This window comes from Mustelus asterias, chromosome 22 (genome assembly GCF_964213995.1).
Source record: "Mustelus asterias chromosome 22, sMusAst1.hap1.1, whole genome shotgun sequence".
NCBI classification, from domain to species: domain Eukaryota; kingdom Metazoa; phylum Chordata; class Chondrichthyes; order Carcharhiniformes; family Triakidae; genus Mustelus; species Mustelus asterias.
In genome coordinates, this window is record NC_135822.1 from 24899882 (window position 1) to 24922549 (window position 22668).

A 22668-nucleotide genomic window follows, 5' to 3' on the forward strand; every position below is an offset into this window, starting at 1 on the left:
CCGTCCTTACCTGGTCTGGCCTACATGTGACTCCAGAGCCACAGCAATGTGGTTGACTCTCAACTGCCCTCGGGCAACTAGGGATGGGCAATAAATACAAATCAGCCAGTGACACCCATGTCCCATGAATGAATTAAAAAATAATTCCGTCCCTAAAAGACATTAGTGAACCTGATGGGTTTTTCCGACAATTGACAATGGTTTCATGGTCATCAGTAGATTCTTAATTCCAGATAGACATTTTTAATTCTTTTTATTTAACTTGGTCAAGTGGGAAGAGATCAGTTTTTTGCCAGTATAGTGGGGCTATGATGCTCAAAGTCCAGCCATTTTTCCTGGTTGACATTTAGAAAATGCTGTGTGTGTCCGTGGTGGTGAGTTCTATCTGTATCCCTGATGTTTTAACCAGTGTGAGTAATGTGGCAATTCAGATTCAGCATCTCACAGGCCATAGTTCAAGAGCCTAAGGGCCCAATTTTAAAACTTTCAAAACTCAAGGGGTTAGCATTGCTACCCCACAGCGCCAGGGACCTGGGTTCAAATCCGACCTTGGGTCACTGTCTGTGTGGAGTCTGCACATTCTCTCCGTGTCTGCGTGGGTTTCCTCCGGGTGTTCCAGTTTCCTCCCACAATCCAAGGATGTGCTGGTTCGCTTGATTGGCCATGATAAATTCTCCCTTTGGGTGGGGTTTAATGGCTTCGCTCATCCTAAAGAACAAAGAACAAAGAAAATTACAGCACAGGAACAGGCCATTTGGCCCCCCCAAGCCTGCACCGACCATGTTGCCCGACTCAACTAAAGCCCCCCTGAAACTGTAAAATCCCACACAAGGTCAACGGACCTTCCCATTATCCGACCTTCGCTCGCTCCGATTCCTGTGGCAGGTGGGACAGTAAAATTCCGGCCTTTGTGTCAGGGGGATTAGCAGGGTAGATATGTGGGGTTATGGGGATGGAGCCTGGGTGGGATTATTGTTGACGCGGGTTCGATGGGCTGAATGGCCTCCTTCTGCACTATAGGGATTCTACAATTCTATACTGTCAGGGGGATTAGCAGCGTAGATACATGGGGTTACAGGGATGGGGCCTAGGTTGGATTATTGTTGGTGCAGATTCGATGGGCTGAATGGCCTCCTTCTGCACTGTAGGGATTCTATGATTCTATACTGTGAGGGGGATTAGCAGCGTAGATACGTGGGGTTACAGGGATGGGGCCGAGGTGGGGTTATTGTTGGTGCAGATTCGATGGGCTGAATGGCCTCCTTCTGCACTGTAGGGATTCTATGATTCTATACTGTCAGGGGAAATAGCAGGGTAGATACATGGGGTTACGGGGATGGGGCCTGGGTGGGATTATTGTTGGCACGGGTTTGATGGGCTGAATGGCCTCCTTCTGCACTGTAGGGATTCTACGATTCAGTCCGCATGGACTGAATCAAGCCCTTTAAGACCTAAATTCAAACCCCAACTCCTGAAGGAAATCACATCAATTCTGCTTTAAACATCAGCTCATTTGAAATGGTGGAAGGTTTTCTGACAGAGCATTGCATCCGCCACAGAGTTTTGCCTCATTCTGCTGTAGGATTGCTTCAATGAGTTGGAACTTTCCTAACAGCCTCCCTTCACTGAAAACGCACAAAAAAACGCAATGTCCAGAAGACCAGCTCGGGTTTTTATCGAATCTTCACCATTGTCCCAAACGGGCACCGAGAGACTAAATAAAGCATTTTCCAGCTTCAGCACAGCAGAGCTAGAGCTTTAACAAGAATTGCAGTGCCGGGAGTCAAGCTGCTTTTTTAAGTTCTCTGCCGAGCTCGGCTGGAATGCTTGCTATGGGAACACATTCCTGGATCACTCCATTTGTTTGGAGCACTCTAACGACCTTTCATCTGTTAGAATTTTCACAACTGCGTGTCTGATGTGGCCAGAGCTAAAATTAACAGCAAGTTTTGACATTGGCAGCCAGGCTGGTTGGCAGTAGTCTGTATAAAAGCAGAGTGGAATACCATCAGAGCATAAAAGGCAAGTCGGTCTCCGGAAGCTTCTCCAATATTACCTGAGCATCGAAGGTTGCTAGCAAGGGGGGGCTGCTAAATTTGCTTCTTTTTGTTCTGAGCTTATCTGCTGTCCATGAGTGTCAAATCCTCGACTGCTTTCAAATCTGAGCGCTCCTTCCACCAGAACACCACCTCCTCCTCTTCCTCGGGTCCAAGCTTGGATCAGTGCATGGATAAAACACGGGGTCTCTTTGGGGACGAGTTTGAGAAGTCCTCGATCCTCCACGGAAGTTTCATAAGACCACGCAATGAACAACTGGGATTTTCAGGCAAGTGAGATCTGTCCTAACCATCATTTTTTTAATCCACACCAAACGCATTGAAGAATCAAAGCATTATCCTCATGTCATTACCTAAGTTGGCCTGGCTAAATGAAAATTGAAACTGTGTCTTAGGTCTGAAAAAAGAAAGTTCATGTTAAAAAAAAGATCTTCACAGAAATAAAAAATAACGATCAGTAAATCTCAAACGTGGAGTGACAGTGACCTAGAATGTGCTGAGGTTCTCATTATAATTGTACCTAAATTTAGAATCTTTAAGAAAATTAAATATTCGATTGAGGCAGGTACACTTGAGGTATTTTGCAAGATTCAAATGCTTCTATTAAACACTTTGAAACATATCTTTCCACAGCAGCTTTTTTGGAAATGTGTGTCTGGTCAAACACATATTTATGTACATCAATGTAAATTTACTTTAGTTTTAAAGTTTATTTATTAGTGTCACAAGTACACAAGGATGGCACTGGAGTGAGGCGACTTCTTGCGGGCTGTACCCAGCATACCCTCTCATTCTATCTTTTACTCTCATTCTATGCTTTTAAAACTCTTTTAAACTCTCTAACAATTCTTTAATTCAATCTCTGAATATTAAGTTTACCTTTCTCTCTGACTGTAACACTACATTCTGCACCCTCTCCTTTCCTTCTCTATGAATGGTATGGTTTTTGTCTGTATTGCGCGCAAGAAACAATACTTTTCACTCTATGCTAACACATGTAACAATAATAAATCAAATCAAAAAAACATTAACACTGCAATGAAGTTACTGTGAAAATCCCCTAGTCGCCACACTCCTGTTCGGGTACACTGAGGGAGAATTTAGCATGGCCAATGCAGCTAACCAGCACATCTTTTGGACTGTGGGAGGGAGCCCATACAGATACATAGTTCAAAGTTACTGTGAAATTCCCCTAGTCGCCACACTCAGGTGCCTGTTCGGGTCAATGCACCCCAACCAGCACGTCTTTCAGACTGTGGGAGGAAACCGGAGCACCTGGAGGAAACCCACGCAGACTCGGGGAGAACGTGCAGATTCCGCACAAACAGTGACCCAAGCCGGGAATCGAGAAACTAGAAGCATGTGTAGGCTATTCAGCCCTTCAAGCCTGCTCCACCATTCATTTTGATTATGGCTTGTCATCAAATTCAATATCCTGATCCCCCCCTTCCTCCCATATTCCTTGATCCCTTTAGCCCCAAGAGCTAGATCTAATTTCTTCTTGAAATCAGACAACGTTTTGGCCTCAACTACATTCTGTGGTAGTGAATTCCACACATGCACCACTCTCTGGGGATACGGGGAGATCGTGCAGACTCCACTCAGACAGTGACCCAAGCCAGGAATCGAACCTGCGTCACTAATGCTGTGAGGCAGCAGTGCTAACCGTTGTGCCACCGTGCTGTCCTTTTTTTTAAGAAACAAATTGAAAGACCTAAACATGATTATGCAGAATAAGAATACATTTTATTTTTTATATATTAATCAGGGGACAGAAAGTTAAGGTACAGATTAGCTGAAGACTCGCTCTCAAATCAGTAAGTCCCACTTTGAGATTGAGTGAAGACAGGAAACAAAAGTGCATGGTTAAAAACTAAGCAGGAGATGATAATGAACAGTTCTTTACAACTAGCAGTCCACCTGATTTAATTTGAGTACGCTGATTGCCTGAGTGAATTTGAAACCTGCCTTGCTGCATCAGCTTCCAAACATTCCAATTTTTAAAATGTTTGCCATGTTTAAAACCATTGTTCCCCAGACTTATTTGTGGAGTTGTGTGCGTTGGTGGATAAAGCAAGACTAATTTAGTTTTTCACATTTCTCAGTTGGAGAGAACACTTCGATAGCATCTTATACTCTGGAGTGCACTCCATCTTACACTCTGGAGTGCATAAGATGGTAAGATGTAAATCTTTCTGATTATCACATTTAAAAAAAACATAAATTAATCTGCAAACATCTCCCTGCATCTGTACTTGTGGGCGTACTTGTGTTGCCTCACAGCGCCAGGGACCCGGTTTTGATTCCCGGCTTGGGTCACTGTCTGTGCGGAGTCTGCATGTTCTCCCTGTGTCTGCGTGGGTTTCCTCTGGGTGTTCCGGTTTCCCCCCACAGTCTGAAAGACATGTTGCTTAGGTGCACTGGCCATGCTGAATTCTCCCTCAGGGTGCCCGAACAGGCGCCGGAGTGTGGCGACTGGGGAGTTTCAGAGTAACTTCATTGCAATGTTAATGTAAGCCTACTTGTGACACTAATAAATAAACTTTAAAACTTGTGGAAACTATAATAATGTATTAAACTTATTAGGATCACATGGTAGTTTAAAAAATCTAAAAATCTCAAGTATATTTGAATAATCAATGACACTTGGGTCAAACACAATACATTGATTTTAATCTCTGTCACTGATGGTTTATGGCTTGTGCCCTGATTTTCAAGTTAGCAGATTATGTCGTTTGTAATGAATGATCCAGAAAAGATCAAGTATCTTCATACAAACAGAACCCTAAAGAACAGCAAAGGTTGCTCATGCACACACACCCACACAGAAACAAAAATGAAAAGGAATTGGAACCTGACAGAAAAAGCAACACAGTGATGGATATATTGAAAATAATGGAGTAACCCTCAATATTCAGTTGGTCAACTCGCCATCTAGGAGGTCTTGTGGCACAGTGGGTCAGCATCCCTACCTCTGAGCCAGAGATGCCAGGTTCAAATCTCATCCAAGGACTTGATGGCTATGGATGTTTGTTCATAAGGGATATGGGCCCAGGGCAGATACATGGAGCTAGGCCACCGATCAGCCTTGATCTTAGTGAATGGCAGAGCTGTCTTGAGGGGCTGAATGGCCTACTCCTGTTCCTATGTTCCGATAATATGGCCAACAGGGTTGATTATCAGCCTGTAAATCTTTCCAATAAGCCTGATGGCAGGTGGTAAAGAGGTAAAGGTTAAGGTGGTAAAGAGCCAGAGAGTTTCCTGGTCAGCCATCTTGCTGTAGGCACCAGCAGACCACTGCAGTGCTTTGCCAAGGATAATCATGGATCAATCTAATGAAAGTCCATTGCCACCAAGGCCTTCTTCGGCATGGGATCTGAAGTTCACCACAGAGTGTAACAATACAGACCAGTCAGATCCCCAGGTTCACCTTCGGCTTGGGTTGTTAGCCAATATCAATTTTTTTCTATTCTTTTCACGGGGTGTGGGTGTCACTGGCTCGTCCAACCATTTCATTTCCCATCCCAAATTATAGAATCCCTACAGTGCAGAAGGAGGCCATTCGGCCCATTGATTCTGCACCAACCACAATCCCACCCAGGCCCTATCCCCATAACCCCATGCATTTACCCTAACTAGTCCCCCTGACACTAAGGAGCAATTCAGCACGGCCAATCCACCTAACTCACATGTCTTTGGACTGTGGGAGGAAACCGGAGCACCCGGAGGAAACCCACGCAGACACGGGGAGAATGTGCAAACTCCACACAGACAGTGACCCAAGCCAGAAACCGAACCAAGGTCCCTAGTGCTGTGAGGCAGCAGTGCTAACCACTGTGCCACCCAAAATCTTGTATCAGTTGGTAGCGTTACCCTGTGTCTGCTGCCCTTGTTCTTCCAGGTGGTTGAGGTTGTGGGTTTGGAAGGTGTTGTCGAAGAAGGGTGAAGGTGGCCAGGGTGTTACAATTAACCTCAGATCCTCTTGTTCAGGGAGTGATGGGGCTAGATTGGAATCGGCCAGAATTTCTGCCCCTGGTCTCTTTCCTGTGACCATGGTATAGAAGTTTGCATGAGGATTTCCAGTCAGGAGTCAAGTGTGATCAGCCTCACTATTCAACGCCCCAATGTTACACATCATTTAGGTTTACCGAGGAAGATTGGCAAGTCTGGTAATTTCAGAGATGAGGGGTTTGTTGTATGAAGAGAGATTGAACAGTTTAGGCCTATACTCGCTGGAATTTAGAAGAATGAGGGGAGATCAAATTGAGGTATACGAGATGATAAAAGGTATGGGTAAAGTAGCTGTGGAGTGGATGCTTCCTCTTATGGGGCATTCTTGGATGAGAGGTCATAGTCTTAAGATAAGGGGTAGCAAATTTAAAGCAGAGTTGAAGAGAAACTACTTCTCCCAAAGGGTTGTGAATCTGTGGAATTCGCTACCCCAAATGGTGGATGCTGGGACAGTGAGTAAATTTAAGGAGGAGTTAGATTTTTAATTGGTAATGGGTTGAAGGGTTATGGGGAGAAGGCAGGAAAATGGGGATCAGGAGCATATCAGCCATGATCGAATGACGGGGTGGACTCGATGGGCCAAATGGCCTAATTCAGCTCCTATATCTTATGAACTTAAAGAGGTCTGCCAGCATCCATGGAACCATACTAGATGGCCCGGTGGCACTACTGCCTCACAGCACCAGAGACCCGGGTTCGAATCCAGCCTTGGGTGACTGTCTGTGTGGAGTTTGCACGTTCTCCCCGTGTCTGCGTGGGTTTCCTCCGGGTGCTCCGGTTTCTTCCCACTCTCCAAAGATGTGCAGGTTAGGCGGATTGACCATGCTAAATTCTCCCTTAGTGTCCCAAGATGTGTAGGTTAGAGGGATTAGCAGGGTAAATACGTGAGGTTATGGGGATGGGGCCTGAGTGGGATGCTCTGTCAGAGCACAGTGCAGACTCGATGGGTCGAATAGCCTCCTTCTGCACTGTAGATGTTCTGTGAAAACAGAGATACTTAATTACTTGCAGAAAAGGAGAGGGAGCAGGACATGAGGATTTTAAAAATATTGGAATTGGAAAGGGAAAAAGGAGATATTGAGAAATCAGGAGACAAGAATAACAAAGAAAACAAGCAAACGGATTTTAAAATACCAGGTCTTATTATAAACTAAAGTCCTGAAGAAGAGTCGTATTGGTCTTGAAACACTAACTCTGTTTCTCTCTCCACAGACGCTGCCAGACTTGCTGTGTTTTTCCAGCATTTTCTGTTTTAATTTCAGATTTCCAGCATCTGCAGTGTTTTGCTTTTCCGGCCACGCTCGCCCCAAAACCGGAAAATCCCACCCGAGATCAGCGGACCTTTGCATGGTCAACTCCCCCAGCCCACTACAATTCCCGCGGTGGGCAGGATGGGAAAATTCCCCTCCGTGTGTTAGCTTTGCCGCGTTTGCGAATGCAAATTGCTGGACTGGAGATGGTTTACCTACATCTCGGCCGGAATTTTCCGGTCGTTCACACTGGCGGGATTCTCCAGTCCTGCCGCAGTGAACAGAGATTCGGCCAAGTTCCCCACCCTCACTTGCTGCGGGGTGTGAGCGGCTGGAAAATTCCAGCCCTTATCTCTGCCGTAGTCCGTATCGGTGGTAGCATGGTAAAGTCCATTAAAGGCTTTTGAATTAGATTTGGATAAGTCAGATTTCAAATGCATCTTCCTGCCCTTTTGCCAACATGTTTTGCTGCGTTATCAGGATGAACAACATCTGCGCTCCATAATCTTCCTGTAGTCGGAATGTTAATAGGATGGAAAAGGTCACTCCGCTGATTTCAAATTAAAAAATGTCTGGGCATGATAATGACTCATGCTTTTTAACATGTTGCTGTAAATATCTTTCACATGTTTGATAGCAGCCTATTAGCTTGGTTCATCATAGCCCTAATATAGCACTGACTCCAGCATTAAGCATGTAGTGATTTGCCACCTCGGACCACACGCTTTTATAATGGAGACTGCCCAACCTATCCAACAATATTCCTCCAGGATAACCTAGTCCACTCCTCCACTATACCCAACACCTCTCCCATCACCCATGGCACCTTCCCATGCAATCGCAGAAGGCGTAACACTTGCCCCTTTACCTCTTCCATGCTCACCATCCAAAGTCCAAAACACTCATTCCGGGTTAAGCAGTGTTTCAGTTGCAACTCTTTCAATTTGGTCTACTTCTTTCGCTGCTCCCAATGTGGTCTCCTCTGTATCGGAGAGACCAAGCGTAGACTGGGTGATCGCTTTGCTGAGCACCTTCGGTCTGTGCACAATCAGGACCCTGACCTTCTGGTTGCTTACCATTTTAACACACGATCCTGCTCCCGTGCCCACATGTCTGTCCTTGGCCTGCTGCAATGTTCCAGTGAAGCTCAACGCAAACTGGAGGAACAGCATCTCATCTTCCGGCTCAGCACTTTACAGCCTTCCGGTCTCAACATCGAATTCAACAACTTCAGATGATTAGCTCCATCCCACCTCAACCGCTTTGTTTTCAATTCATTTAATTTTTAACTATTCTCTACCTTTATTTCTTTATTGTCTTTTTTTATTTTTCTTCCCCCCCCACTCTTTACCCTTATTTTATCCCCCCATTCTGTACCTTTTCTCCCCCTTTGCTTCCCCTTTCCCCCTTTTTCTCAATTTTACCTCTCTCGCAACCATCTCCCCTTCCCTCCCCGTCACATCTCCATCTGTCACAGCTTACCCTCTGATTTCAGCTTCTCTGCCGTTTGGCCATTCACACCTTCTACTATCTCTATGGACTGCCATTAGCAGCCTTTCCCCTTGTTTCTGTGGCTATGACTCATCTTTCATTCCCTCACCCTCCAGTATAAATATCTCCAACTTTCCATGCCCTTTAGCTTTGACAAAGGGTCATCTGGACTCGAAACATCATCTCTTCTCTCTCCTTACAGATGCTGCCAGACCTGCTGAGATTTTCCAGCATTTTCTCTTTTGGCTTCAGATTCCAGCTGTACCTCTCTGGGGTATTGGTGATCCCCTCTACCCTCGCTTCTCCATACTGGACCCTGACTAGCCCTCATCTGAAGCATTCGCGCCTCCCTTTCTGATCGTGACATTGAGGCTCCCTGAACTTCCTGTTCCCAGACTCGAGCTAAGCGTCGGAGAACCCATGCTTCATTGTGGGTGGTCTCTGCAGGGTCAAAATTAACGCAGGCTTTATTGCCTTCCTCTGCAGTAATTTGCTTCTATCCAACTGTATACATTGTCCATACCACCAAATGCAAACATATCCGATGGGACTGAACAATGTGCTTTGCCCCATATAGGCCGCCCTGGAAACATGGGGAATATAAAGACCATGGGTGACAATTATCAGTTCACAGTGGACGTGAGCGACTTCTCGCCTGAAGATATTATTGTCACCACCTCCAATAATCAGATAGAAGTTCGGGCTGAAAAGGTAAGGCACCGTTAACAAGCCTTTGATCCATAACTTTCGCAGCCTGGCCTAACAGTTAGAAACCACCATGTCCCTCGGAGGCTTTCCCCTCTGTCCAAAGGAGATTGCTGCGTGATTCTTATCATCTATGAAAAAAAAAGACTTGCATTTACACAGCGGGGTGAATTTTACCGTCCTGCCCGTCACGGGAATCGGAGCGGGCGAGGGCCAGATCATGGAAAGGTCCGTTGATCTCGGGCGGGTTTTTCCGGTTTCGGGGCGAGCGAGGCTGGAAACTCCCACCCAGCGTCTTTCGTAACCCCAGGATGTCTCAAAGTGCCAATAACAAACTTTTGATGCGCAATCGCTGTTGCAAAATGGGAAAGGTAGCGGCCATTCTGCACCCAACAATCTCCCACCAACAGCCATGTGATAAATTAAAGTTCATTTATTAGTATCACAAGTAGGCTTACATTAACACTGCAATGAAGTTACTGTGAAAATCCCCCAGTCACCACACTCCGGTGCATGTTCAGGTACACTGAGGGAGAATTTTAGCACGGCCGATGCACACTAACCAGCACGTCCTTTGGACTGTGGGACTATGTGAGAATCTGGTGAAGGACCTCTGAGGAGTTGTTTCATTGCCAAGTAATGCAACATCCATGAAATATTGCACGTGAAAGTGTGAGGGGGAGCGGACAGAGGTGTATCACCTCTCGCATCCTAGCATCACCATCCGCACCCTGCAGTGAAATTTGATTCACAGTTAGGTTTTGAATTCTCTTCCTCAGATTTTAAACTCGAATTTTGACACAACTGGGCTTAATGGAAGACAGATGAGCTTCTGAAAATAACTTGGACCCTCAGCACGCTGGCTGTTTAAATAAGATCTAAACTAAAAACATACTTAATCTCAACTCCACATCCCAGCAATTACCAAACACTACAATATCCTGAACTCATTCCAAGAATTACACATTCCAAATGAATCTGAAGCCTTTTACAGCTAAAATATTTTTACAGAGGTGCCAAATATTCATAAAGGCAGAATTTTATCCTCCCCCCACTAGCAGGCTTGCCGGGAGCAGCAACTCACTAGTCTCCCATTCACCCCATCTCTCCCGGTTACACTGTGCGATGGGTGAAGTTTAGGCCGGCCCACCCTTGTCCCAGTTGAAGCCATTGTGTGACCAATTAATGATGTGGAGATGCCGACGTTGGACTGGGATGGGCACAGTAAGAAGTCTCACAATGCCAGGTTAAAGTCCAACAGGTTTATTTGGTAGCACGAGCTTTCGGAGCGCTGCTCCTTCCTCGGGTGAGTGAGGGTGACCTGATGAAGGAGCAGCGCTCCGAAAGCTTTGATTCCAAATAAACCTATCGGACTTTAATCTGGTGTTGTGAGGCTTCTTACTGTGTCTAATTAATGACCACCAAAGTCCCGTCTCCTGCCCAGCCTCAATTTTCGGATGTGTTGGGGGTTCAGGGACAAGGCGGTAGCTCAGGCTTTGAGTGGGGAGTCGTGTGGGGGTTGTCTCCATCGACAAACTCATTGAAACAACAAGTGTCCCTCCCCAAACCCCACCCTCTGGGTACTCCCTTCTCACCTGGCCTCCCCACCAACAGTCCCCCATCATGCCAACCCCCACCTCCCCTCCACCCCAACCTCTGCCCATCTCCCCAGGGTCTCACCGCTGTTCCACCTAAGATCCGCATGCTTATCGTGGGGCGGCACGGTGGCACAGTGGTTAGCACTGCTGCCTCACAGCACCAGGGACCCGGGTTCAATTCCCGGCTTGGGTCAATGTCTGTGCAGGGTCTGCACATTCTCCCCGTATCTGCGTGGGTTTCCTCCAGGAGCTCTGGTTTCCTCCCACCGTCTGAACGACGTGCTGGTTAGGTGGATTAGCCATGCTAAATTCTCCCTCAGTGTACCCGAACAGACGCCGGAGTGTAGCGACTAGGGGATTTTCACAGTAACTTCATTGCAGTGTTAATGTAAGCCTACTTGTGACGCTAATAAATAAACTTAAAATTTAAATCTATCCCTGGACTCTTGGGAGTTAACACAGTAAGGGTTTTAACAACACCAGGTTAAAGTCCAACAGGTTTATTTGGTAGCAAATGCCATTAGCTTTCAGAGTGCTGCTCCTTCGTCAGAATTTCCACCCCATCTGACGAAGGAGCAGCGCTCCGAAAGCTAATGGTATTTGCTACCAAATAAACCTGTTGGACTTTAACCTGGTGTTGTCAAAACTCTTACTGTGTTCACCCCAGTCCAACGCCGGCATCTCCACATCGTGGGAGTTAAGACAGTGGGGACCACTTGCAGTCCCAGTGCTGTCCACTGCAGCTTCTGGCACTAGAGAGCTGTCAGCCGTTCCGAGGCATGACCTTCTCCCCAGTGAGGGGTGAATGTCCCATCTCCACTCAATTAACACTTGTTGGGGCGTTAAATGGCTACAGGGCAGCCAGAGGTGATGCCTTCTCCACCAACTCCTTAGGTGGTGGGAAGCAAAACCCACCATTCTAAGAATCTGGGCCGTGGATACAGCACAGAAGGAAGACACTCAGACCATCATGGCTGTGATTGCTCTTTGAAATAGTTACCAATGAATCCCAATCTCCTGCCATTTCCTTATAGCACCGCAAATATTTCCCTTTCAGTTATTAATCTGATTCTCTTGTGGAAGTTGCCTTGCAGGCAGTACATTACAGATCAAAACAAGTAGCTACATAGAAAAAAAAAGGTTCCTTCACCAAAATATGTTTGTAATAAGTCCTCGGAGGCAGAAGTCCCATCACCAAAATCCCTTTATTTACAAGTCTGACAACAGCATACAGAGAGCTTTCAGTCAGCAGTCTACACTCGGAGTGCCAGAGGAACTGACACGCCTGGGTAAATACAAAGCAAGAGGCTCCCTGATTGGTTTGGCCCTTAATCAGGGAGTTCATATTCTAACAATTGCCTGATGAAAGTCATTATAACGTTCGAGGGAACATTTGTCAGCTTAACGTTTTATACAAAGAAGCAGATAATGCTGTCACCCTGTCAGCATCTAGAAAGTTCTTCATCATTCTGCATCAATAAATTACCTCAGAGCTACACCCGGCCCCGTGGCCTGTGCCGCCTCCTCTGGCCAGCTCAACTCAACAAGTGTTTCCCCACCTCCAACAAATCCAAGTGGGTAAAGGCCAGGAACCGCTCAGAGGCTGTGCCCCAGAGACTGTGCATGAATCGCAAAAACTCAGTTTGCAGGTGCAGCAGGCGATCAAGAAGGCAAATGGAATGTTGGCCTTTATCGCGAAGGGGATGGAGTATAAAAGCAGGGAGGTCTTGCTGCAATTGTACAAGGTACTGGTGAGGCCGCAACTAGAGTACTGTGTGCAATTGGTCCCCTTATTTCCAGAAGGATATATTGGCCTTGGAGGGAGTACAGAGAAGGTTCACCAGGTTGATACCGGAGATGAAGGGGCTGGCTTATGAGGAGAGATTGAGTAGATTGGGCCTGTACTCGTTGGAGTTTAGAAGGCTGAGGGGAGATCTTATAGAAACATATAAGATAATGAAGGGACTAGACGGGTTGGAGGCAGAGAGATTCTTTCCACTTAGAAAGGAAACAAGAACTAGAGGACACAGCCTCAAAATAAGGGGGAGTCAGTTTAGAACAGAGTTGAGGAGGAACTTCTTCTCTCAAAGGGTAGTGAATCTCTGGAATTCTCTGCCCATTGAAGCAGTGGAGGCTACCTCGTTAAATATGTTTAAGTCACAGGTAGATAGATTTCTGATCAATAAGGGAATTAAGGGTTATGGGGAACGGGCGGGTAAGTGGAACTAAACCACTATCAGATCAGCCATGATCTTATTGAATGGTGGGGCAGGCTCGAGGGGCTAGATGGCCTACTCCTGCTCCTATTTCTTATGTTCATAGAAAATCATAGAAACCCTACAGTACAGAAAGAGGCCATTCGGCCCATCGAGTCTGCACCGACCACAATCCCACCCAGGCCCTACCCCCATATCCCTACATATTTTACCCGCTAATCCCTCTAATCTACACATCCCAGGACACTAAGGGGCAATTTTAGCATGGCCAATCAACCTAACCCGCACATCTTTGGAAGGCCACGACCACATGAAGGTCATGTGAGGAGACGGGATTTGCAGCAAAACACATTTGAATTTTGGGCGGGGGATTGCAATTTGGAAACGCAAAGAGCAGCCAAGTTGCTGAGCTCGATCTCCGACTGGCGTTGGTGAGCATTCACACCCCAAGCACTGTGGGTGCCTCTTGAAGGCCTTGGGCTATTGAACAGGACTCTGGAAATAACTCCCGGTGAGGCCGTGTGTTTCCGATAGGCTGTATGTCCCTCTCCCCCTCTCCATATCCTGGAATCGTGCCACCGATTTTCCCCAAATTCTTTAGACATGATGTGCCTTCTTAAGACGACTTACTTTGTCTCACTTCCTGCCTCTCTGTTTTTTGTCAGTCCTCCAGTTTTTGCACTCAGTATAATTAAGTAGTCGTCACCAGCTTGCATGTCTACAGTGCTCCTCTCTCGCAGGAAGAGGCTATTGTAAACCTTCGATACAACTAAAGGCTCCACCCCAGAATCTCAACTCACCAATTCCTGCATCCAATCCCAAATGAAAACCTCAAAATGATTTTCCATCTATTTTGCCTTTAATCAGGTCATTCCAAAGATTTTAACACTTCCTAAGATCTGGTTTCACTTATTTAAATTTATTTCCTTTTCTCTGGTCCTACCTCCCTGCTGTTTGGTTTATCTTACCTGGACAATTTAGTGTTCTATTCACCAGAACGAGGTCTCTCCCTAACTTCCATGGGCGGCACGGTGGCACAGTGGTTGGCACTGCTGCCTCACAGTGCCAGGAACCCAGGTTCAATTCTGGCCTCGGGTCACTGTCTGTGTGGAGTTTGCACATTCTCCCAATGTTTGTGTGGGTTTCCTCCGGCTGTTCTGGTTTTCTCCCACAGTCCGAAAGATGGTTAGGTGGATGGGCCATGCTAAATTGCCCCTTAGTGTCCAGAGATGTGTAGACTAAGTGGGGTTATGGGGATAAGGCAGGGACGTGGGCCTGGATGTTCTTTCAGAGGGTCGGTGCGGACACAATGGGCTGAATGGCCTCCTTCTGCACTGTTGGGATTCTATGGTTATTTAGAACTCAAGCTTCAGCATTTTAAGAAATTAGTGATAATCCCCCAATGCTTATCACACTCTTAAATGTCAATTCATTGGATGGAATCAGACACTCGAATCCTGCCACCGCTGGGAGTCTTGGCATGTGGGACGGACAATCCTGCGGGAACTATACAATTGATTTGACAATGGGAATCGATGGTGGGAGCTTGAGGTCCCAACCGTCATGGCAGGGTGATGGCAGCTCACCATTCCTGCAGGAGGTCACCAGGAAGCCCTTTCGCATCCCTTTGTCAGGATGCAGATGAGCATCTGACTAGAATTTTCCCCCAGCACCCAATCATTTCCCCCACCCCGCCGGCACAACCTGACACTGGTCCGGAGTATGTGCAGATCACCATGGCGGGAATATGTCAGGGTTCACCAGGATGAAGTGCAGGGGCAGCTTGCGGAGAGCGGAGGAGAGGGAGGCCTCCAGCATTTGGATAAGAAAGCAGAGCAAATGAGATACTGCCTGCCCCACTGCGAAAAAAGCCTGGCTGCATAATGAATAAGCCCAACACCGCGTCATTTGCTGTTATTTGTTTCATCAGAAGGAACTCTTCAAATGCAGACAATAAAAATGTAACAAAACTTACTCCAACTTATAAATCAAAGAAAGGGTTTAATAAAGAAACTTCATTATTCCAAACTTGTGGCTTCGCCCTGGACCACTCCAAGCTCCCCACAATTCCCAACAGGTTCTTATTTATAGTGAGTCAGCTGACCATCACATTATTCTGTAATTGGTTCCATGGTTTACTGGGTCAGCTGACCTTTACAGCTTGTTGCCATTGGTCACATTACATCCAATACAAAGTTGTCACCGGTTACATTCTAACATTATTTCCCTCTGGGCTTCGGGGCAGAAAACACTCTCGTTTCCTGACCCTGCCACGGGATATTGGCCCGGAGAGGAAAATCCCGTTCATTGTGCCTAGTAATAACTAAATATCGTTTAGCTACGGGATTGTTTGATTGTGTGTGTGGTGTTTAGATGGGGTTCTTTAAGGCTTGTCTATTCTCCCAAAGTAATCTTTTTTTGTTATTCATTCATGGGACATGGGCGTTGCTGGCTGGACCAGCATTTATTGCCCATCCCTAGTTGCCCTTGAACTGAGTGGCTTGCTAGGTCATTTCAGAAAACAATTGAGAGTCAACCGTATTGCTCTGACTCTGGAGTTACATGTAGGCCAGACCAGGTAAGGACGGCAGATTTCCTTCCCTAAAGGACATTAGTGAACCAGATGGGATTTTCTGACAATCGACAATGGTTTCATGGTCATCAGTAAGTTCTTAATTCCAGATTTTTTAAATTGAGTTCAAATTCCACCATCTGCTGTCGCGGGATTCGAACCCGGGTCCCCAGAACATTAGCTGAGTTTCAGGATGAATAGTCTAGTAGTAAGACTATTCACTAGGCCACCGCCTCCCCATAATCTGTCTGAGATTGTAGTTTATTAAAACCATTCCTATTCATTTACAGTTCCTGTGCACACATCTGGAATTCTGTCCGAGGTTGGAACTTCTCCTCCCTCCAGATCTCTGTTACTCAATCATGTGATGTTACATCATCATTACATCAGCATCATGTGCTTCTGATATTAACCCTTTACTCTACATTTAATACCCATTATTGGTCTGGCTTACATATGATTCTAGTTCCAATCTGGTTCTCTCTTTACACCATCTGGAGTGGGGTAGCAGGACACAGATTTGTGGAAACAAAAATTGTGTGAAGACAGCTCACTACATATTAAAAGTGGATTCTTGGGATGGGAAAGGCAGGATTTTGATGTGCCTTCCAGTCTCTTTGAGGACATAAAAAGTCAACCACAAAGAACAAGGCTGAAGTCACATCAAATTTTGAACAGTCCTATCACGCCTTGAAGTACGTTAGCCAGATTGCTGCTCACTTCAATAATCTGGCAGCTTTCACAGTCTGGTAGTTTTCTGGTAGTGGGGTAAATGCATAGGGTTACGGGGATAGGGTCTGGGTAGTCAGTCAGTGAGGACTTGATGGTCCAAATAGCCTCCTTCTTCACTGTAGGTATTCTATAATTCTATATACTTTTCCAAAATGTGCTGCTGGTGAATAAAGGACTGTGGCCAATGTGACAATTAACCCTTTCGCACATGTTGCCCTTGGTCTTCTCTAAGCCTCTCAGACATGCCACTGAATTATAAAGCTGGGGTGGTCAAATGTTTATATGCAATGCATCTGGCCCTGGAAACATTTCTGGATTAATGCAGAAGCAATTAAAGTGTTAAAGACTGTCATGCCTTTGGTGTGTTTCCTATTATATAGCATTGAAAATGTCCTTAATAAACATTGACAGCCCTTGTACTCCCAACAAGAGAAATACTCCCAATTATCATCACTGTCGATAAACATAAGAGATTATTCCCTTCAGGCAGTTAGCATAATTTCACATTCAGCCTGTCTAAATGTGGGAGTGGCTTTCACTTGCTCAAGTCTACTTGTGACACTAATAAACAAAGATGCTATACCTGTTCCACTCACCACACTGAGAATCGGCACCTTCATGGCAGGGCACAGGGGAGTGGGAGGAGGAACAAGGTGGAAGGGAATATTGGGATGATTTGTGGTCAAAAAAAATTGTGGGTGACATGGTGGCACAGCTGTTAGCACTGCTGCCTCACAGGGCCAGGGTTCAATTCCGGCCTCGGGTCACTGTCTGTGTGAAGTTTGCACGTTTTCCCCGTGTCTGTGTGGGTTTCCTCCGGGTGCTCCGGTTTCCTCCCACAGTCCAAATATGTGTGAATTAGGTGGATTGACCATGCTAAATTGACCCTAGTGTGAGGGAATTAGCAGGGTAAATATGTGGGCATGACGTGGAGATCCTGCATTCATCACCTGATGAAGGAGCAGCGCTCCGAAAACTCGTGCTACCAAATAAACCTGTTGGACTTTAACCTGGTGTTGTGAGACTTCTTACTGTAAATATGTGGGGTTACAGGGATAAAGCCTGGGAGGGATTGCGGTCGGTGCAGACTCGATGGGCCGAATGGCCTTCTTCTGCACTGTAGGGATTCTACGATTCTAAATACCTGTGCCTCATTCAAATACGAAGCAAATATCTTTCATTTCCAGCTGGCTGCAGATGGAACCGTAATGAACACATTCACGCACAAATGTCAGCTCCCAGATGACGTGGACCCCACCTCCCTGACCTCGGCTCTGGGTGACGACGGGACGCTGACGATTAAAGCGAAGAGGCACCCGGCCAAGCACACCGAACACGTGCAACAGACTTTCAGAACTGAGATTAAGATCTGAGCAGGCAAGCGGCGAGAGTTACTTTGTGGTAATGCAGGGTGGTGTTTGTTAATGCCAGTAGCAGCGTTCTGTCACGCAGAATGCAGCACATGCTGGTGTTTCACACCTCACCCGACCAACATACCATTGTAAAATATTACCTCAACTCTTGTAAGCGTGGAATCAGTGAGTAAAGCCTGTGCAATAAGATATTTGACACTTCCTATCGCATTATTTAGTAATTCCATTCATAATCATGTATCCATCACTAATCTACGACACAATACAGTGGCAGACTTGTTTGAATGTTTTCCTGTACCAAAATGACTGCTAGGTTCATTGAATGGAGCCAATAATGGTGACAATCCAATGCTCCGAGTGTGTGAATGGTCTTGTCACGTAAGGTAAAACAGATCAGCAACATTGGTCGAATATCTTATCAGTTGACCCCTCCTAGTTTAACTCTCCTGGATATGAGTTTTTGTACATAGATTTTCAGCATTGCGCTGTGTATTGTTATTTGACAAGCGATTCACTTCTGTGACTTGGATGATTGTGAAAGAGAGCGTGTGTTGCTAATGGTATTACGAAAGGAATGGTTACAGAACAGAAGAATATAACAGCCATCAGGAATAGGCAAAGGCCAATAGAACTGCCCCTTTTGCCATAGATGTAAACACAAATGATAAAATGTGGCCAAGATGTCTGAATCTCCACTTAAGTCACGATGCTGCCATTTTCCCCCGCATACAAACATATGCATTAGGAGCAGGAGTAGGCCACTCGGCCCCTCAAGCCCACTCGCCATTCAGTAAGATCATGGCTGATCTGATTGTAACCTCAAACTTCCCATTCTCACCTTGCCCCCCCAGATGACCTTTCACCCATCGTGGTTGCATTTCTACCTGCCGGGTTCTCCCCTGGATGTAGTAAATGCCTAAAAAACCCTTAACACAATCATTTAATCATCAAACCAAAATATCTAGCTGGTAGCTCTGTGAGAGAGGTGAGGACAGTAAGCAGGGGTGAGAGATAGAATGTCTTAAACTGAGCGTGTGGAAGCTGAAAGTGAGGCGACTTTACCCAATAATGTTAATGTGCCCAGATACCCCTAGAAGTTCTCAGCTTATATTAGTGATTCTTTACTGCAAAAGGATTTTACAGTAAAAGCAGTTCTGGTTCATTTCTGACAATGGCAATGGATTCCTATCTGTGTATCCACAGCCTCTTGATTAAATGAGGAACCATACCTGAGAGAAAGAAGACCTTGGTTCATGAATGCTCCTCCTAGTAAGGTGTTGGTCTTGCCTCTTTAGTTAGACGACCATGGATGCAAGGCCACAGAGGTAGTGGGAATACAACCAGGGCCCTTCCGATTCCGTCTTGTGGATTTAAAACATCCTACTTGAAGGTTAGCCACCTGTTGGGGTCCCCACCAATTCCAAACAGATGATCCAGTCTGGGTAAAGCGCATACTAGCCCGCCCACCCTTAGGCCTATTGAAGGTCTTAAGTGACCAATTATTGCTAACTTAAGGCCACTAATCTGCCTCCACTGCCATAATACACCAGGCAATCAAAGGCAGATCAGAGCGAGAAGACCATTTTCTTTTTAATACAAATTTGATGGAAGGGTGGGAAGGAAGTTGGGGCGTATTATTCGGAGGTGTCGGTGTGTACTGGGGGCATCTATCCCCAAGATGTTAGCCCCCATTTGGGTCTCCTGGTCTCCAAAACCCACCCCCTCCCAACACCCATCTCTAGGGTACCCGATCCCTCCCAGTGTCCATCTTCAGTCCTGGTGGGCCTCCATGCAGTCCCCAGCAGCCCCCATCAGAGTCCTGCTGCTGCAGGGACTGTCGGCTATCAGGTTGGCCAGAAACTCTCAATGAGTCCGACCCTCATTTTGTTTAGGCTACTCAGAGCGAGTTACCAATGCGGGTGCGACTTTATTTCAGTCAACCAACTTTTTGCTGTAGACTACACTCCCTCTTTAGTTATTTAAAAAACCTTTTGTTACAGTTTTGTTTGCACTTCAGCCCCACGTTCCTGATCTACAGGCAGCCGGTGTGGAGAGAGGTGGGGAAGGAGGAGGATCTCCTCATCAGCCTGCTCCTGGACCCGGCTAAACTCGTCACCAACAAGCCCAGGCAGCAGGCGACTGAGGGGGTCATCCTCTACCATGGACATTCACAGCCGGGTGCCTCTGGAGAGGGAGCATGCAGTAACTGTTGGCACAATCAAGGTCTTCTGTGCTCGTTGGGCTCCGCGGGGACTGGGATGCCTTATTGACCCCTTTAATCATATTTTGGTTTGATGTTTTAAGTTTCATTTGGGATTTGGTTTTTGTTAAAGGCAGTGTCCCTTTTACTTTGTCCCTCAGTTTGTTTGAATCCCTGTAGTGCAGAAGGAGGGCATTCTGCCCATCGAATCTGCACTGACTCTGACCCAGTATCATACCCAGGCCCTCTCCCCTGCCCTATCCCCGTAACCCCACACATTTACCACAGCTAATTATTCTAATCTACACATTTTTGGACACTAAGGGGCAATTTAGCATAGCCAATCCACCTAACCTGCACATCTTTGGAGTATGGGAGGAAACCGGAGCATGTGGAGGAAACCCACGCAGACACGGGGAGAACGTGCAGACTCCACACAGAGACCGGAAGACCGGAATTGAACCCGGGTCCCTGGCACTGTGAGGCAGCAGTGCTAACCACTGTGCCACCGTGCTGCCACAAATTGATTTGGTTTTATACAAGAGTTGGAAGTGACTTTTCTTCCCGACGTCGCTCCCTTCCACCCTCCCCTCTCGCCAGCTCCAACCCCTCATTTGTGGAACTTTGCTGACTGCAAATTATCCTACATTTCCTTACATCAGAACAGTATCAACACTTCAAAGACTTTGTTGGCTGCTCAGCACTTGAGAAGCCCCCAAGTCATGAAAGCTGCCATGAAAAAAACTGTAAGCTTGCTGTTCCTTTCTGTAATACCCTTCCTGTTATAGCAGCCAGTCGCATTGTAAATACTCCAATGCTTCACCCTATTCCCCAGCCAGACTATTACAAGCAGTTTATTATTTTATTAAATCTTTACTTATCCAAAGTTCTTCCTAAATCTTTTTCTTATTCATTTAGGCTTTGTTCTCTGGTGTTAGTTTCTTGGATTACAACAAATATGGGTTCCACATTTATCTTATCTACACCAGTTAATAAATATATCTTAGAGTCAGCACGGAAACAGGCCCTTCGGCCCAACTCGTCCATGCCGACCAAGTTTCCTAAACTGAACTCGATGCGGATCCCCTTCCGCCTGCTCTATAAAATTTAGTTTAATTCCTCGATCATGCCCTTTATACCTGTCGGGTGAAATTTTCCCGTCCCGCCAACCACTTGAATCGTAGCGGGCGGGACGCGGACCGTGCAAAGGTCCGTTGACCTCGGGTGGGATTTTCTGGCTTTGGCGTGAGCACGTCTGGAAAATCCCGCCTCTGGAGTTTTATTACTTGACATAATTTCCTAGGCGTCAAGCCTATTGTGTTGAGAACAGCGCCAGACCTCTCCGGATCGCAACACCTTCTCTTCCCCACAAGCAGTTTTTCCAATTCGAGCTTCTTAATTAAAGGAGTTTTGATTATCCCGTGTTTAGAAAGTTGTCAGGAGTCCTCTCGAAAGCACATAGTGAAATTACAGAGCTTGGAGGCTCCCCATGGATTTACACCTGAAACATTCACAGACAAGACTTTCTGACGGTTCACGACTGTTCCACCCTATATGTGCATATAAACCCACATACAGTGAAGTACATGCCATTTTAGAAACGAAATTCTGGATAGTTCATTTTTAACCCATTCTAATGTATTCCCCGCTTAGAGTCAGTACTAGTCTTGATGTTACTATTACATAAATAAATGTATTTTTTCTTTCCTGTTATATCTAACGGAATTCTGCTGTATTTGCGTTTTAATAAATAAACATACTCCATTCTGATTTCATGGAGGTCTGAGTGTTGTTCTGGAAGTTATGTAACGCAGTTCCAGCAACATCTTTGTGCAGCTGCAATCACCAAATTTACCTTCATTGCTTCAGAATAATATGCTCGTGTGGCATTTGACCCAAAGAAAGGCTATATCCTGGTGGGTACTGTCCCTCATCACTGAACTCCAGTGTCCCTGCTTTGGTGCTGTTCCCAAATTCAAGGAGCAGTTGCAAAGAGGCCAATCAGTCGGCAGAGAGGGCTTTTGTCCAGAGCACACTGAAGTAGATGCAGCAAAACGTGAGGACTCCGTAGTCCCTACCATCTTGTGCCAGCGTCACGGCATGAGAATGGGAGTGCTCGTATCCATCTCATGACCTCAAAATCTCACCCACTTTCTCCACACTTTGTTTTTTCATCCAGCTTTTTATAGTTTTCTATCTCTTTGCTATCAAACTCCCGCTCTTCGACACGTCCTTGCCCTCGAATCGTGGGGTCACAACACCACGAGAGGAGGCCATTCGGCCCATCGAGTCCATAGCAGCTCTCTCTGTCAATCCCGTTCCCCTGCTCCATGTCTGTATCCCTACAAGATTATGGTCTTCAATTGCCCAGGCGATTTCCTTTGGTAATTATTAATTGGCACGGTTTCCACGGTGGGCAGCGAGCCCCAGGCCAGGACCACCCCGCTGTACAAAAGCGTTCAT

The 22668-nt window shown here is 46.2% G+C and overlaps 1 protein-coding gene across 1 annotated transcript; it reads left to right on the top strand.

Annotated features, from left to right (window-relative positions):
- The first annotated feature begins 1991 nt into the window (after positions 1 to 1991).
- hspb7 (heat shock protein family, member 7 (cardiovascular)) lies at positions 1992 to 21980 on the top strand. Its single transcript, XM_078239015.1, has 3 exons — positions 1992 to 2326; positions 9387 to 9520; positions 17820 to 21980. Exons 1-3 carry the CDS (start codon positions 2131 to 2133, stop codon positions 18003 to 18005), a joined length of 516 nt encoding a protein of 171 aa, XP_078095141.1. The 5' UTR covers positions 1992 to 2130; the 3' UTR covers positions 18006 to 21980.
- The last annotated feature ends 688 nt before the right edge of the window (positions 21981 to 22668 follow it).

Coding starts and splice junctions, on each gene's coding strand:
- hspb7 (XM_078239015.1), top strand. CDS start 2,131: ATGAGTGTCAAATCCTCGACTGCTTTCAAATCTGAGCGCTCCTTCCAC. Junction 2,327..9,386: donor TGAACAACTGGGATTTTCAG/GCAAGTGAGATC, acceptor TGCCCCATATAG/GCCGCCCTGGAAACATGGGG. Junction 9,521..17,819: donor TAGAAGTTCGGGCTGAAAAG/GTAAGGCACCGT, acceptor TTTCATTTCCAG/CTGGCTGCAGATGGAACCGT.